Source organism: Antennarius striatus, chromosome 7, assembly GCF_040054535.1.
Source record: "Antennarius striatus isolate MH-2024 chromosome 7, ASM4005453v1, whole genome shotgun sequence".
Lineage (NCBI taxonomy): Eukaryota > Metazoa > Chordata > Actinopteri > Lophiiformes > Antennariidae > Antennarius > Antennarius striatus.
The window spans coordinates 13,759,099-13,776,932 of record NC_090782.1 but is presented as its reverse complement, the minus strand read 5'-3'; the positions used below and the strand labels follow the sequence as shown (position 1 = coordinate 13,776,932).

The window sequence follows — 17,834 nt, the reverse complement described above, 5'->3', positions numbered from 1 at the left end:
AAGTAAGATCCCTTGAATGAAATACAAGCATTTCTTCCCATTAAGGCTAAAGTCTATGAAATTTAGGCAGGAGTTTGTTTATTCATGATGTCATGATTCTGTTCTTTTTGTATGCTCGGTCTGTGTTTGTGTTTAGCTCGTTTTCTCCTGACAGGTCAGGCTGTGTCGGGGGTGTGGCTGACTCCCAGCAGCTGACGAGGCACACCAGCCTCTTCTCAAAAGGCCTGGTCTTCACCAAAGAGGGTGCCAGATAATTCCGTCTTATTTCAGTGATGTAAGTGTTCTTAGTTGTCTCTCAGCTGCCTGTCTTTTTCCTCATTTGTGGATTTTTGTCATTTTTGCCCTGCTGCTTTTGGTTTTCTTTGCTCACTTGTGTTTTCAGCCTGAGCAATAATAAAACTGTTGATTTTTACACTTGTGTCAGTCTCTGCTCTTTGGGGTCCACACTCACTTTGGAATTCAGAGGTTTTTTCCTCTATTCTTTGTACTGGCCAGTACAACTTCCCAAATATCTCTGAGCTGAGGGCCTTTCAGCATCTGTAACAATTAATCTCATTTCCCCATGAAATGTCTTATTTCTACAAGGTGATGAGGCAAAAGTCTCCCATTAATTCAGTTTTAGGTTATGTTTAAAGTCCAAGTTCCTTAAGCAAACTAAGCTTTAGCAAACTAGTCAGCAGGAAAAACTAATGGAAAACACATGTTTTTCTAGAAAGTTTAGTGAGAGGACAATCAACAATGATGAGAACTTTGACAGCAGGAATATGAAATTGGAGCCAAATGGTAGTGTGACAGCAAAGTAGCCCCTCTGTCCATGTGAAAAATTCAGGGCCAGAGACAAACTACATTTCAAATCCTCTTGCCCTTTAATGGCTGCCAAATAATTTTATGGTTCATTTGAAATTTTTGTCAATCCTTGAATGTTCGGGCTACTAACTCCCTATGAACTTCCCCACCATCTCAGACCCTATGGAAATTCCCTATGATGGTTCTCGATTCTTATCTGTGGTCTCCAAAAGCTTCAGCTGTGGTAATCAGTATCCTCTTCTTCGTCTTGTGGCTGTTCCTTGGTTGATGGCATTTATTTACAATATTTTTTAAATCTTGTTTTGGTTAAGTTTTCATTAAAATAGCTCGAATTTTTTATAAGTATTATTATTTATAATAATAATAATAATAATAATAATAATAATAATAATAATAATAATAATAATAATAATTATTATTATTATTATTATTATTATTATTATTATTATTATTATTATTATTATTATTATTATTATTATAGCTCTAATAACAACCATAACTATAGCTGTCATGTGATTGGTCGGGGTGAACCGTCCTCCTTCTGTGATTGGTCGGGGCACCCTGCGCTCGACATGAAGCTGACTCCGCCGCGGTTAGCGGCGCAGCTCAGTCTGCCGCCCTGCTGAGCCCAGACGCGCACAGACGGGTAGAATGAGTGATGTTTTATGTGAGAAACATCTCCAGGGTTAAATCTACAGACGTTCTCAGACACCGAGTGGATCATACGACCAGATTTCTTCCTTCAGCAGCTGTATGTGATGTTCTGTGTTTGCCATGGCAAGAGATCTGTTTCCATGGGGACTCTTCAGAAAGCCTCTATACATCCAAGTAAGCTACTGGGAAATCCCTCTTCACTCCAGTCCTACGGGGAATCTCTGCGCAGCCTGCGGCTCTAACGCTCGGTTGTTACGTAGGTAGAGGCGACTGGTCATAGTCTTCATCATTTGACCTTCACGTCGTGGAAAGGTTGATGGGAATGCGCAGGTACGACTGTTTAGGTGTGACAGACCGAAGCATATATTTACTTCGACAAGGATCGGCCACCCTCCTGATCCCCGTTGCTGTGGCAACCACGGCCATGATGTACGTAGATGTTTGTCAAAACATTCAATGGAGGCTGTTTGTGAGGCGGCAAAACTTACCATCATAAAACCATCTTGTGAGCCGTTATTACCTCTGGATGAGACGTACTTTATCGTCAGTCACATTGTTGACGTTGCTTGATATCAATCAATCGATTACAAGTTTAAACTGTACTTATATGGCACATGTTAAAGAATTCAAAGAGCCTTACAATCAAATCGAATATAGGATAAATTTTTTTAAAAAAGTTTGAAGAAAAATGCCCATCATTTACAGATTGAAACAACATCAAGGAAATATTAATGTAACAAAAATAAAAACTGAATAATTGTAAAATTATGAGATAATTATTTAAGTAATTTTATCATTAATTAATCATAATTTAAAAACCCCCAAAACAGGATTCTCTGCCATGTGTATCTTTCATTGAAGTAATACAGAGAGTCATTTAAATTCTAAGTGAATAAATTACCCTGTAAATTTCTTATTTGTTTGTTTGATTGATTGATTGATTATCATCTGTGGAAAGGCACTTCTTTAGTTTTTAGTGATTGTAAATCAAAGGATGTTAAAAAAAACACTTTGAGACCTAATTCAGAAATACAGTACAAAGAAACATGGGTATGAATGGAACCATTCCTGCAGGTGCTTCCGAAGTTCATTTGTGTTGAGGAAACTAAATAAAAAATACAAAAGAGTCAGACTGTATATTTGAGTTTTAAGCTGACAGCCTCTGCAAAGATGAGTCGAAAGCAACACAAGATTAAAGAAGAAGAACCAGAATATCTAGAAAGTTTCTGGTTAGTACACCAGGAGCGTTTCTGAAACAGACTTGTTCAAGGCCAGACTGACTAATAATGATGAGATGCTGCCAGGTTGTGCTCGTCCTGGACGACTCAGAAGAGCATTGTGTAACTGCTGGATGTGAGTGACAGAAAAAAAAAGTCCAGAGCTCACAAGTATGATTTAGATCATAAATAGAAAATCAACTTCCCTGTTTGTCTGACGTATTTAAATATTTCCCTACATAATCAAAGCTATTTTATTTGAATATTTTCCTGATTTGATCTATCTTTGTGACTTTTCATCCATTCATTTTCTCTAACACTTTATCCACTCGTGCGGGTCATGGGGAACTGGAGCCTATTTCAGCTGACTAAGGGCGTGAGGCGGGGGAAACTCCGGGTGCGACGCCGGTTAATTTTGGTGGAGCTTAGTTTCGTCTCTGCTGCTTCCTACCTGTCTGTAGAGACAGACTGTGGAGTGCCGTGAACAGCAGAGACATCCAGAGACATCGAACATCATTCCTCTTTTCTAGGCCACCTCAGCCTCCTAGTGAAAACTCGACTGAAATACAAAAGCTGACAAGACCTTTCTTTAGTCTTATATTTCATGATGAAGCTGAGAACTGACTTTATGCGTTATGATTGAGCATTTACTGCTCATACTACCTAAAAGAGAGATAAAGAATAGTTTTCATATCAAACTCTGAGATTTCTCAAAAGAATTTGTAGTTCAATATTGAACTAAAAACTGTCAAATTCTTCTTTTCTAATTTTAAATCTCTGTTTAATGTCAGTACAAAATTATACATTGTAACAATTTACATTCACAATTAAGTAAATTTAACAATTGTAAAAATTATGGAACAGCAATAGCCAAACCTTCGCTTTCTTACCAAAGAGGATGTTGTTTGCTTACATGTTCGAATTCAGAACCTATGATGATGTCAAACATGCTTTCACTGCAGGTGAGTGAGCAGCATCTTATTGACCTTTTCAGAACAGCCTGTTAATATTTATGCAACAGCACTGGCCTCAAGTCCACATCACAGGTAGCAACACAAGAGAGGCTCAGTGCTGCTGTGTTCAGTTATATCCAGTCTGCATCAGCTGATTTCAGAAACTAAAAGATGCTTTACAACCTGTTACCTGTTAAAATCCTAAGTTTGAACCTGATCAAACTTAGGATTTTTATTGCTTGTTATTATGTTCTGTGTGAACACCAAGCTTTTGGTGTGTGAGGGTTTTTTTTAGATCCAGCAACATCACAGAACAACCAATTACCGATAAATTACCATCCACGTGTGTTAATGTCGCAGTGTTAACTCAGCATGCTTTGTGTGCATAGATGGAGGGGAGGAAGAGGTGGTGTGGATGCGTGTGTTGGGATGGGGGGTCTGTGGGTGTGTGTGGGTGTGTGTGTGCGCCTTGGGGTTTGCCTGCTGTCTGGACTGTGATGAGTCAGATTTCTGTAGTGTGTGTCCAGATGGTGTGACGTCCTTCTTCCTGCATGAAGTGCGTGCTCAGTTTAGTGGCTGGCTGGACTCCTGCTGGCATCTAACTCAAGTTCACTCAGTGTTTGTCCAGACGTTAACATGGAGTTAAGTGGCTGCTGAGACTTTAACAAGCGTTTGACGGTTGTCCTGTGATCAACATTGAGCTGTCGACACCATTAGCAGACTAAAGGTACACTTCCACTATGTGGTATCTGCTCTTTGTCTGGTGGTTGTTGTCCATCAGAAGGTTGTGTGTCACTAACTGTCATTGCATTGTAATATAATCTCCAAACTAACATACAACTCTTGTGCGTCTTCTGGGACCCTTTCATCAATGATCAAAGAAAGGAACGTCTGCACTTCTCTCGATATATTTATGTTAATACATACAAAATTAGGACTGTCACCTTGACATCATAGTCTGAAAACATCTAATATTGATAACCTGTGAAAATTTGACAGCAGTGTCTGCAGTGGTTCTGTTTGTGGAATGGTCATGCCATCTCTTGTGACATTTGACCTCAACAAAAGTAGGTCAACACCGGGGTCATGACTGTCCAAACAAACACGCATTTTAACATGCCCAGTGTGCATTACATTACCTGTGGAAATGGAAGGCCTGTCCCTGCACTGGTTCAGCTGCTAGAACAGTGAAGTCATCCTGTGTGAAATAAGTCATAATCAGCAACCGTTTGGATATTTGGAATTCCAACCTTTACTTCCTCATGAGTATCTAAGCGTGAGCCACTTAGGATCCCCTTGTTCCATTTGTCCATTTACTGTACTTGCACAACCCCATTACTTATTTAGGGATTTACTGTATCTATGAGGTACCTAATCCCACTTGCAGAAAGCGACTTAGGTGTTTACATGAATGTATATACCACATAGTCAAGCTCTATCATGAAAACACAAATGACATACTCTCTGTAGTCTACATAAAATAAGTACTCATACCACCGCCTCCTAAAGTATTAATTCATAGTCTAGACAACTACTGGTAATTTAAATTTGAGGTGAAATTAATAAATTGTTTGAGTTAAATACAATTCTATTTCTAAGAAAGAGTTACATTTTCAAGTGGCAAAATAATAAAATATCAAATTCCCAAATTATCAAAAGGCACCTGGAGGATGCATGCACAGTTTCATGTCAAAAATAATAAACATTTTTGAGCTATAACATTTCATCAGAGGCAAATCTTGCTGACAAAATGAGCATAAATTCAACTTATAACCATGGACATGACAAAAAAAACCTCAAAATAATAAAATATACGAACTTAAGTCATGAAAGATGTGTGTACAAAAGTTGTGAATTGTGAATAACAGTTTTTGAATGACACCATTGCAACAAAGCAGTGGACAGTATGGACAGAACAAATTCTGAATCCCTATTTGTCATTGGTCGCAGGTGACAAAAATGAATATGAATAATGAATAAGTAATAATGTTGTGAGATGACTGACTCGTTTAAAAAGTGATTGCCAACCGGGTCAGGAATGTTGTGGGTAAAATAACATTTTGATGGGCAAAGGCTCAACTTCACATTAAGACTGACTCACAGCACCACCTGCTGTTCTGGAGGGGAAACTGCTCATTTGGTCTGACGAAAGGTGCTTCAGTAATCTGTTGGGGGGTTTGTAATCATGAAACTAAATGGGTTGTTTTAGAATTGTGGAAAGAACATTTTTACACAGATTATGTGCATGTTCTACATTTCTCATTGATTTGAGAGAAACTCTGCACAAATATCTCCTACCATTCACTCCCCCAGCCCTCACCATCTTTTCTTTCTTTGTTTTCATGTCTTTCTAAGCTGTGCTCAGCAGCCCATTAACCAGCACCCTCTGAGGGATAGCTTTATCACCATGCATAATGGATGAATGGTGTGCATGCTGCAAAAACCCTGTCAGAGCAGTTTTATGCTGCTCCTGATAAGCTTGAATCAGAAGCTCAACACCATGTATCCAGTCTGTTTCGTTGTGTAATTCACAGAGCACTAGGACTGAAAACAGTTTGAACACACAGGCTTCTGAACAAGGCCGTGGGTGTATGGAGATGAAGGAGTTCAACCAGACCGTGACAGCTCGTCTCTTTCCGCCCACTTCAGCATATGGCCACAGTTCGCTGTCAGACTCTAATTAATAGCTGTCACAGCAGCCACAATCAATATCGTCTCGTTAGCCATATTTGTGTAACCCTCTCCTTTCAGAAATGGTCAATACATAATCCCAGAGACAGAAATGAACCAGCCATGATTGCAATGAAAGCCACTAGCTATTGATTAGAAGAAGGCCAACCATCCATTTGGTTCTCCGTAGAATGCTATTTCCATAATGCTTTTGCTATTGATGCATCTCACCTACGGAAAATCAATGCGAGGCACACAACACTTAATCGTGTAGCCACTGCTGTTAAATTTGCTGTTGGCCAGCTTGGTCAGGTTTGTAAGAAAAACAATCAATGAATAAATTGCACAGCATGTCACTGATGGATTGGTTTATATATACATATGTATAATGGGTAAATAAGTATTTAACATCAGCATTTTTCTCAGTAAATACATTTCTAAAGGTGCTGACATGAAAATTAGGGTTAGGAAAATTTCATCAGATGTTGTTAACAATCCATGCAACCCACAAATGCAAAGAAATCAAACTTTAGATGTCCATAACTTAAGTTGTATGAAAATGGGATGACACACAGAATTAATAGTGAATATACAGGTAAATGGCTTATGTCGTTTTGAGTCACATTGTTCTCGATTTTATGCTGTTTTTAAAAAAAACAAAACAACAGAAAAATAAAAATCAAGTTTACGTCATTTTACTCAACTTTACATTTGTCCACCACAAATATTGGAATTGTAAAACCAATAGAAAACCATTATTAACACATAATATCATATTACGGTGCAATGAATAAGAATAAAAACATATATTATTAGCCTGTACCAACCCCCCGGTACTGGCAATGGGAAGGAAGTAGCTGAAGACGAGACGGTGACGATTTTACTGCACAACATTAAAAATTAAAATTCAATTATTCGGAATATTAAAATAGATTTGTATTAACCAAATATTATTGAAAAGAACAAATTAATTTCAATACAAAACCGGGAATGGTCATGTTTGGTTTAGGCTGGACACTAGTTAATGCGACTTACGTATGTCGCTTTTTGATTTATGTCACGTGTTCTGGAACCGATTAACGACATAAGCCAAGGTTTACCTGCAATTTCATGAATTTATTTCATGCTTCAAACAAAAGATTTTGTTGGTAAGAACAGCTTCCAACTGCCTCCTGCTTAGAAGAAGTTGCATGTGTTTCTCAGGAATGATTTTAGCCCATTCTTTCACACAAACAGACTTCAGATCTTGAAGATTCCATGGACATCTTCTAGGATCTTTGTTCTTAACTCCTTCCCATAGAAGGTTTACCTTCAAATCAGGTAATTGGCCAAACGTTTTAGCAGCATTATTTTCTTTTTCTGAAATCAAGTGACAGTTTCCTTGGCTGTGAGTTTGGGATCTTTATCTTGCTGAAGTCCACCATTGTTTCATCTTCATCTTCCTGGAAGATGGCAGCAGATTTATGTCAAGAATGTCTCGGTAAATTTTTCTACTTCTTGTTTTCCTTTTGGCCTTTCCCTTTAAGGGTAGCTGCAGCGAATCAGTTGCCTCCATCTGACCCTGTCTTCTGCATCCTCTTCTCTCACACCAACTACCCTCATGTACTCTTTCTCTACATCCATTAACCTCCTCTTTGGTCTTCCTCGAGGGCCCCTGCCTGGCAGTTCAAAACTCAGAATCCTTCTACCAATAACTTCACTATCTCTCCTCTGGACATGTCCAAACCATCTCAGTCTGGCCTCTCTGACTTTATCTACAAAACCTCTAACATGTGCTGTCCCTCTGATGTACTCATTCCTGATCCTATCCTTCCTGGTCACTCCCAAGGAGAACCTCAGCATCTTCATCTCTGCTACCTCCAGCTCTGTCTCCTGTCTTTTCCTCAGTGACACTGTGTCTAGACCAAACAGCATCACTGGTCTCACCAGTTTTGTACACCTTTCCTTTCATTTTAGCTGAAACTCTTCTATCACACATCACACCTGGCACTTTTCTCCACCCGTTCCATCCTGCTGTACACGCTTCTTCACCTCTTTTCCACACTCTCCATTGCTCTGGACTGTTGACTCTAAGTACTTAAAATCCTCCACCTTCTTGATCTCTTCTCCCTGTAACCTCACTCTTCCACTTGGGTGTCTCTTATTCACACACATGTGCTCTGTCTTACTGCGGCTAACCTTTATTCATCTCCTTTCTAGGACAAACCTCCACCTCTCTAGCTTCTCCTCTACCTGTTCCCTGCTCTCACTGCAGATCTCAATGTCATCTGCAAACATCATAGTCCATGGAAATTCCTGTCTAACCTCGTCTGTCAGCCCGTCCATCATCATAGCGAAGAAGGGGCTCAGAGCTGATCCCTGATGCAGTCCCACCTCCACCTTGAACTCCTCTGTCACACCTACAGCACACCTCACCACTGTCTTACAGTCCTCATACATGTCCTGCACCGCTCTAACATACTTCTCTGCCGCTCCAGATTTCCTCATACAATACCACAGTTCCTCTCTGGTCACCCTGTCATAAGCTTTCTCCAGATCTACAAAAACACAATGCAGCTCCATTTGGCCTTCTCTGTACTTCTCTATCAACATCCTCAACACAAATACTGCATCTGTAGTACTTCTCTTTTTTATTTTTATGAAACCATACTGCTGCTCACGAATGCTCACTTCTGCCCTTAGTCTAGCTTCAACTACTCTTTCCTATAACTTCATTGTATGGCTCATCAGCTTTATTCCTCTGTAGTTGCCACAACTCTGCACATCTCCCTTGTTCTTAAAAATGGGCACCAGCACACTTCTCCTCCATTCCTCAGACATCTTCTCACTATCTAAGATCCTGTTGAACAACCCAGTCAGAAACTCTACTGCCACCTCTCCTAGACACTTCCATACCTCTACAGGTATATCATCAGGACCGACTGCCTTTCCACTCTTCATCCTCTTCAATGCCCTCCTCACTTCATCCTGACCTATCTTTGCTACTTCCTGGTCCACAACAGTCACCTCTTCTAGTCTTTGTTCTCTCTCATTTTCCACATTCATCAACCCCATCAAAGTACTCTTTCCATCTTCCCATCACACTACTGGCACCTGTTAATAGACTTCCATCCCTATCCTTAATCACCCTAACCTGCTGCACGTCCTTCCCATTTCTGTTTCTCTGTCTTACCAACCTGTATAGATCAGTCTCGCCCTCCTTACTGTCCAACCTAGCATACAAGTCGTCATAAGCCCCTTGTTTGGCCTTTGCCACCTCTACTTTCACCGTATGCTGCATCTCCCTGTACTCCTGTCTACTCTCCTCAGTCCTCTCAGTGTCCCACTTCTTCTTATCTAACCTCTTTCTCTGTATACAGTCCTGTACCTCCTCATTCCACCACCAAGTCTCCTTATCTACACCAAGTACTCTTCTACCTGTCTCCCTGATCCAATTAGCTGTAGTTGTCCAGTCATCTGGAAGCACCTCCTGACCACCCAGAGCCTGTCTTAACTCCTTCCTAAAAGTCATGAAACACTCTTCCTTTTTCAGCTTCCACCATTTTGTCCTCTGCTCTGTCTTTGCCCTCCTCATCTTCCTCACCACCAGAGTCATCCTATGCTGTTTGGCTACACTCTCGCCTACCACTACTTTGCAGTCACTGATCTCCTTCAGATTACACCATCTACATAAGATGTAGTCTACCTGTGTGCTCCTACCACCACTCTTATACTGTAGGTCACCTTATGTTCCCACCTCTTCTGGAAGAAAGTATTCACCATAGCCATTTCCATCCTTTTTGCAAAGTCAACTACCATCTGTCCTTCTGCGTTCCTCTCCTGGATACCAAACCTGCCCATCACATCCTCATCACCTCTGTTTCCTGCACCAATGTGTCCATTGAAGTCTTCACCAATGACAACTCTTTCACTTCTAGGTATGCACTGCATCACTTCATCAAAGTCCAACCAAAATTTCTCCTTCTCTTCCAGCTCACATCCTACCTGTGAAGCATACCCACTAACAACATTGAACATCACACCTTCTATGTCTAGCTTCAGACTCATCACTCTATCTGACACTCTTTTTACCTCCACGACATTCCGAACAAATTCCTCCTTCAAGATAACTCCACTCCATTTCTCTTCCTATCTACACCATGATAGAACAACTTGAACCTTGCTCCTAAACTTCTAGCCTTGCTACCTTTCCATCTGGTCTCCTGGACACACAGTATGTCTATCTTCCTCCTCTGCATCGTGTCAACCAACTCTCTACCTTTTCCTGTCATAGTTCCAACATTGAATGTCCCTACTCAGTCCTATACTCTTGGCATTCCTCTTCTCTCTCTTCCTACGAACAGACCTTCCTCCTCTCCTTCGACCAACACACACACACACACACACACACACACACACACACACACACACACACACACACACACACACACACACACACACACACACACACACACACACACACACACACACACACACACTTATTTAAAAAACACAGAGGAGCAAGAGAAAACCACTTTTGTAATTCTATTGAATAGACAAACAGGTTATCAATTCATTAATCTCGATTTCGAAAAGTTTTTTTTTCTCCCTGGAAGTCCAAAAATATTTCCAATAGCTGGTTTCATCTGGACTACACACACAGAACTGATCTCCAGCACTCTATTCAGTTAAGTCGTCACTCAGAGTGTTTTCAGAACCATGACGTTGGCTAGTACGTCTCTATGGTAGCATACCAAAATAAATTGTAGGAGAGCGATTGAAATTGAAGATTGAAGAGTGATTGAAATTCATAAGTCTGAGAAAGATTACATAGTCTAAAGTACTCCACAGTGGGACACATCATCTGCAAATGGAGGAGAACAATTGTGAACTTTCCCAGAATTGCCTGACCTTTCAAACTATTTCTGAGAGCACGCTGCATGCTACTGGCAGGGAATGGAACATGTGCTTCTGCAGGACATTGTCCATTCCTTTCTTCCTTCCTTCATTCCTTTGCTCCCTTCCTTCCTTCCTTCCTTCCTTCCTTCCTTCCTTCCTACCTTCCTTCCTTCCTCCCTCCCTTCCTTCCTTCCTTCCTTCCTTCCTTCCTTCCTTCCTTCCTTCCTTCCTTCCATCCAACCTTCCTTCCTTCCTTTCTTCGTCTGTCAGTCCGTCTTCTTGAAGATGAGACAACCATAATTGTCTCATCTTCAGCTGCTTATGGTTTAGGGATTAAGCTGGAGCCAATCCCAGTTACAGGAAAGAGGCAGGGTAGACCCTGGATGAGACACCAGCTACAAAAAAAGACCTAACTCACAAATCCCTCCCAGTATAAACTTCCCCTCATGACCCAAATACAGTATAAGTACAGTTGCAAATTTACATTTAAAGAGCCAATCTAGACGCCACCCCTGAATCCACAGAGTTGTTAAACTTCATTTTGTGTAGATTTAGAATTTTAAGTGATGTTGGAGTTAATGGAGGAGACAACAGAGATGGTAGAAAAAAATTAGTTATCTTTGATTTTGTGTTAGATTGAGTTTTCTTAAATTTTGTATATTTTCATACATGGTGCAGAATGGGGATAAAATAGAGCACACCTCGATTTTTCTAACTGCACTCTTGGTCCACATTGTGACCAAATTCCAGACAAACTGAAACAATACTGAACAGTTGAGTGAAAATTTTGCAGACCGCTTACTGGTCAGAAAGAATTGTTTCAACAATCATTACAACATCTGGTGCCAAACACAGCAAATCATGACCCAAACTATTTGTTTACTTATTTATTCTAGATTTTTTTATGTTCAGAATGTGTGAGTCATAAGGAGGATGTCACAGGAGTATTTAGTGACTGGAGTGAATGTAATCTTTTTTCTTTTTTTACTGAAAATAGACCTTAAACTTTGTTGTTTGCTGCTGTGTTCAGGTGTTTTATTGGGTTCGGTGGGTGTGAAAAGAGAAGTATGACCACCCAGTGATTTTTTTATTCAACTGCTAAGTTGAGACAAAACAAAATCAGTAAGGAACAAGGAGAGCTGTAGAGAAAATAAGGAGAGGGAGGGGAGGACTTATGCCAGTAAAGAAAATAGGAACTGAAATGGGCAGAGTGGAACTGGTCCATCACTGTCAAGCACTGAGTGCAGAATCATTAATCGATAGGAAAGTAGAACTGCTAAAAAGTCTGTTATTTTCCAGTAATGTTCTCCAGTTGAAGCAATGCCATTATAGATCCAAGTAGGCTATATTTATCAACTGTCGGGAGACTAGAAGGCAAATTAAAAGATGTGTAGGTGAGTCCAGCCATTCTGTTGCTCTGAAAAACAGTATCTGTTATTAATTGAATTCGACAGCACTTGGATTAGTGATGTACTGTTTGGTACGTCACTAGTTTGGTGAGAAAGTTTGGTGAGAAATTATACTGAAGGAAAGTATAAATGTAACACTTTTGTTTTTTTCATTTTTCAGGCGCTGAACTGAGAAATCTAAAATGTTTTCTACATACACGCAAGACCATTTCTCTCAAATATTTTTCACAAATCTGTCTAAATCTGTGATAGTGAGCACTTCTCCTTTTTCGATAATCCATCCCCCCTCACAAGTGCGGCATATCAAGATCAAACAGAATGATCACTGCACAGGCGTATGTCAGGTGGCCACAATAAAAGATTGCTCTGAAATGTTGAAAGTACGTATTATAAGAAACGCAAAAGTCACAAACACACACATACACCCTAAGTCTTTACTTCATGAAAGAACTCATTGAGAGATTCGCTCTCAGCTGACGTTGTATCCATCCGCCAAAAAGTGGGTAAGAACAAGGTGTGGTCTCAGCTGATGTTGTATCCATCCACCAACTAGCAATGGTGTCCTGAAGCATGGCTCGTATCTCAGATTTTCGCTCGTATGTCAAAAAAAAAAATATGGCCAGAGTGAGGCTTGTATCTCAGATATGATCTTTGAGTCCAGCTCGTGAAACATGGGAGCAAAAACAATTACAATATTATAATGTTATAAAATAAGTATTATAGTGTTATAAAACAAGTATTATAATGTTTTAATGGTCAGTATAGATTCCAGTAATATCATCTTGCTCACACTCAAGGTTAGTTGCCTTGATCACATACTGTACATACTGATAGCTTTAATGAAAGAGTAGATTGCTGCATTGACTTTTGGCATCTTAAAATTGATCTATACATCACATTGCTACTTTATTTAAAAACATATCTGATCTATTTAGTGGCTGAAGAATGAATTACTGAGCATTAGTAGAACAAGACACTGCACTGTTGCTTACTCTGCATTTCAGTAAGTGAGCACTGGCCCAATATTCAGCAGGTAAGCATCGTCATCATTATGGAGCGTCTTATAGCCTTCACAAGATGAAAAAAAGCCTTACATTCATTGGGGGATCAACACAAAAACAATCATTTTACATCTGCAAAAGTCCTGATGTCATGCTGAAAACTCATGACTTTAAAGCTTCTCCTATTTTAGATTCATGCTTGAACTCAGTCTTAAAGTACAGTACTGTATTTTAAATGCTAAAAAAAATTAAGAAAAAAATTTAAATATCTTTTCTAAGCCCACTTGTACTTTGGAATAAAATGGCAGTCAGCCTAAAATAGTGGGCCCTTTTATTTCTCCAGTCAAAGATAAATATGAAAACCAAAAGATCAAAATGAAAAAGGTGTGTGCTGTTGAAATGAAATTTGGCTGCATTCACATTAAAAGTCCTATCAGATCTGGTACGTTCAGTTTAAATACCCATATGTAGCTTAAAGTGAACAATCTGTCCTCTGAAATAAGAAACATGCTCACACTGAAACATTTTCAATCAGGTCATCTCTGTCGCAAAGGAAAAAACAGCTGTTGGTTGTATAAAGGAAATGGATGTGTTTGTAGCAAATGCATGCATGACATTTTGATCTGGAGAATGACAAACACTTGATCCGCTGATAATCTACAACCATCGTCATTTCTCTTCTTTGATCGTTCAGTTTTGCTGAGCAGCCCCAGATGATGGCTGCCCATTTTCACATAGCCACAAATCAAATCTTCTGTCTCACATCACTGAGGAAAATTTACATTTGTCACATTAACGTGAAAAATCAGAAGTGAGTCACTCCAGTAGCTGAACACAATGATATGTTTGTCTCAAACAAACATCCTCTCATCAGTCTTTGAAATAATAAATCTTATAAGGCTTCCCTGAGACCACCACAGCTATTTTAATACTCATACAACAGATTACAAGTAGTTCACAGAGAATCTAATGCAGTTTTTTTTAAATTTTAGGACAGTGGTAGGTTGTCACTGAACCCTAAAATACCATACTAAACCTGTAACACAATTTTACGTAATGTCTAGGCTTGTGTACTTGACTAATAAGCCTCTTTGAACTATGATTCCAACAGGCCAGGTTTTCCTACCTGCGTATGAAGTACCTGTTCTTCTCCTGGTTGGCCGTGTTCGTGGGGAGCTGGATAGTCTATGTAGAATACTCGTCCTACACAGAACTATGTCGTGGGCACGACTGCAAAAACTCAATAGTGAGTGTTTTATTAGTGCCATCATGCACATGTATCCATCCCTTTGTGCAGGTTACTAATGTTCCCTCTGGTTTTTCAGTGTGACAAATACAGAAAAGGAGTCATCGACGGCTCGGCCTGCAAAAGCCTGTGTGAGAAAGACACTCTTTACCTGGGGAAGTGTTTCACAGCCAAGCCGGACAGCCAGGTCAGCCTTGAGAATCCACTCCTGTTCAGGCTGCGTTTCATGAATTCAGCTACAGCTCAAGTCTAGCTTGTATATTTTAGGTGTATTCTGGGAGCTGGGGAGACCTGGAAGGAGTCATTAAGTGCCAAATGGCGGAGGCTCCTCATTATGATTTGGGCAATGAGATGGAGCGCAGGAAGGAGGCTGCAGTCTTCACCAAGCCCACCAAGGGGACGTCTGTGGAGAAGTTCCGGGAAATGATCCTCAACCATCTGAAGGTGAAGAAGACTCAACCATTCAAGTTGACAGTTTATACATCCTGTCTGAAGTGTGACAATATTTTTTTATATTATATTCTCTTGAAATTTACTTAAGTTTTTTTGAAGTTAGGTCTAATAGAAATTAGTAGCCATTCATTAATGTATTCATTTTCCATACCACTTCCTCTGCTTTCACGGGTCACATGGCTTACTGAAGCCTGTCCCATCGGGATTTACGAGCATGAGGTAGGGATACACTCCGGCCACGTTGCCAGCGCAACGTGTCCGGAGTGTGCAACACAAAAGACGAACAACCACTCACAGACACCTATGGGCAATTTGGAATCAATCAATTCACCTAAAGTGCATGTTTTTTGAGATGGGAAGAAGCCTGAGAACCCAGAGAGAACCCACGCAGACACGGGGAGAACATGCAAACTCTGCTCAGAAAGGAATTAAAACCAGAACTATCTTTCTGTGAGGTGACGGCACTACCCACTGCACCACCGTGCCGCCTTAATTTGTAGCCAAGGAAAGAAAAAAAAAACTTAGAATAATATGAAAATAGAAAATAATGAATCTGGCATAATGGCTTGTATACAAGAACAAAGAAATAGTGAAAGAAACAAAGAAATATTTTAAGAAACAACACAGTTTACAGCATCATGATGATCATGCATCATGATGAACCTCAAGCTTTTGTTCAGAATATGTTTTTGCTTTAGAAATACAGAATGTAGAATTCTAAAAAAAATTGTAGAGTAAAAAGCATAGCAGGGCTTTGTTGTTGGATGTATGAGTCAAATTTCATATAAAAATATTGGACCGTTATGGATTTATTCCTCTGAAAAAAACATTTGCTGTTAGACAGACGGGCGGAGCATCAGCTGTATCCCCCTGTGTTCTAAAACTGAACTGTAACTCAGTGCACAATGCTGCAACTTCAGCTTCAACAGAGCCATCACTATTGTGGCTCTACTTCTATGCAGAGTATAAACACAGCAACACACAGTGCATCAACTGGATGTTGTTAACTATGTCTAGCAATTTGTGTACATATTCAAGATCATGCAAATTCTTCTTGATTGTGTGAACACTAATATTTCAGTTTGCCATCAAGATTCCTACTTAAGAAAAGGTAGAAATAATGTAATTTAATATAAATGTGGAATATCTTGGCTTCTGGGGGCCTAGACTACACTCCAACTGCAGGGTCATTTAATTTTGTAAAACCGGTCTGTCTTCGATCTATTGAACATTATATTACCGGTAATTTAATATGTAGTATGATGTGAAAACCTTTGTTTTTCTTAAAACTGTTTTTCATTCTTCACAGGCTAAAGTGGGGGATCAGGCCAATCTTGCAGACCTGGCAACCCAAGTGCTGTCTATAACAGATTCTAATAAAGACGGTCACATCTCACTCCCTGAGGCTCGCTCCACATGGGCTCTGCTGCAGCTCAATGAGTTCCTGTTAGCGTTAGTCCTACAGGACAGGGAGCACACGCCCAAGTTACTGGGCTTCTGTGGAGACTTGTACGTGATGGAGAAGGTGCCGCATTCGCCCCTGTATGGGATCAGTCTGCCCTGGATCATCGAGGTGTGGATTCCTGCCGGGCTACGCCGGAGCATGGACCAGTGGTTCACCCCCTCCTGGCCACATAAGGCCAAGATCTCCATCGGATTGCTGGAACTGGTTGAGGACGTTTTCCACGGCACCTTTGGGAGCTTCATCATGTGTGACTTGGGTGCCACCAGTTTCGGTTACAACGATCGGCACGACCTGAAAGTGATGGATGCGAAGTACATTGTTCCAGAAGCCATTTTTCAAGAAGACATTAGGCAGCAGCACTGCGACGTGGACGAGGACTGTCTCTACGGGTCAGACTGCATGACCTCATGTGACCTCACCAAACACCGCTGCACAACCGAGGTCACCAGGCCAAACTTAGCCAAAGCCTGCGATGCTCTCAAGGACTACATTCTGAGAGGAGCGCCGTATGACGTGATAGAGGAGCTGGAGAAGCAGCTGTACGCCTGCATCGCACTGAGAGGTTCAGCCGAACAAATGGAAATTGAGCATTCACTAATTCTGAACAATCTGAAGACTTTGTTATGGAAGAAAATCTCTCACACAAAAGACTCCTGAAACATGAAGCAGAGGCAAAGAGACCGACGCCTGTTCAAGTTTTTAAATACTGCACATATCTTTTCACTGTGGAAACAAATACTTGATTCTGCCTGTATTTAATATGTATAAATTATTTACTTTAAGTTGTCAAGAATGTGAATTTCATATTAAATCATGAAAGTAAAATTCTTTAATGTCCTGGATGAAACCAAGAATGTGAAATTCTTTGAAACCATAATAAATCACTTCAGAATCAGGACTTTTTGAAAAGATGTCGAAGATACAAACACATTGTGAATTTATCTCACCTACATTTTCACAATGGCAGCTGAGATACATGTGGAGGAAACCTGAAATTGATGATTTTGTCGATCAAATTAGTTGAAACCTATAGTGCAGAATTACACTGGAAGAAACAGGTGAACCTAAAACCTTCAGGCAC

At 40.2% G+C, this 17,834-nt stretch overlaps 1 protein-coding gene across 3 annotated transcripts; it reads left to right on the top strand.

The window, feature by feature from the left end:
- The first annotated feature begins 1,434 nt into the window (after positions 1-1,434).
- Positions 1,435-17,585, top strand: LOC137599003 (divergent protein kinase domain 1A-like). Of its 3 annotated transcripts, none has more exons than XM_068319622.1 (5): positions 1,435-1,635; positions 14,701-14,835; positions 14,915-15,022; positions 15,103-15,279; positions 16,598-17,585. In XM_068319622.1, exons 1-5 carry the CDS (start codon positions 1,582-1,584, stop codon positions 17,408-17,410), a joined length of 1,287 nt encoding a protein of 428 aa, XP_068175723.1. In that variant the 5' UTR covers positions 1,435-1,581; the 3' UTR covers positions 17,411-17,585. The 3 variants fall into 3 exon arrangements, with proteins under 3 accessions (XP_068175723.1, XP_068175725.1, XP_068175724.1); XM_068319623.1 differs by lacking the exon at positions 1,435-1,635 and adding an exon at positions 1,695-1,791; XM_068319624.1 differs by lacking the exon at positions 14,701-14,835.
- The last annotated feature ends 249 nt before the right edge of the window (positions 17,586-17,834 follow it).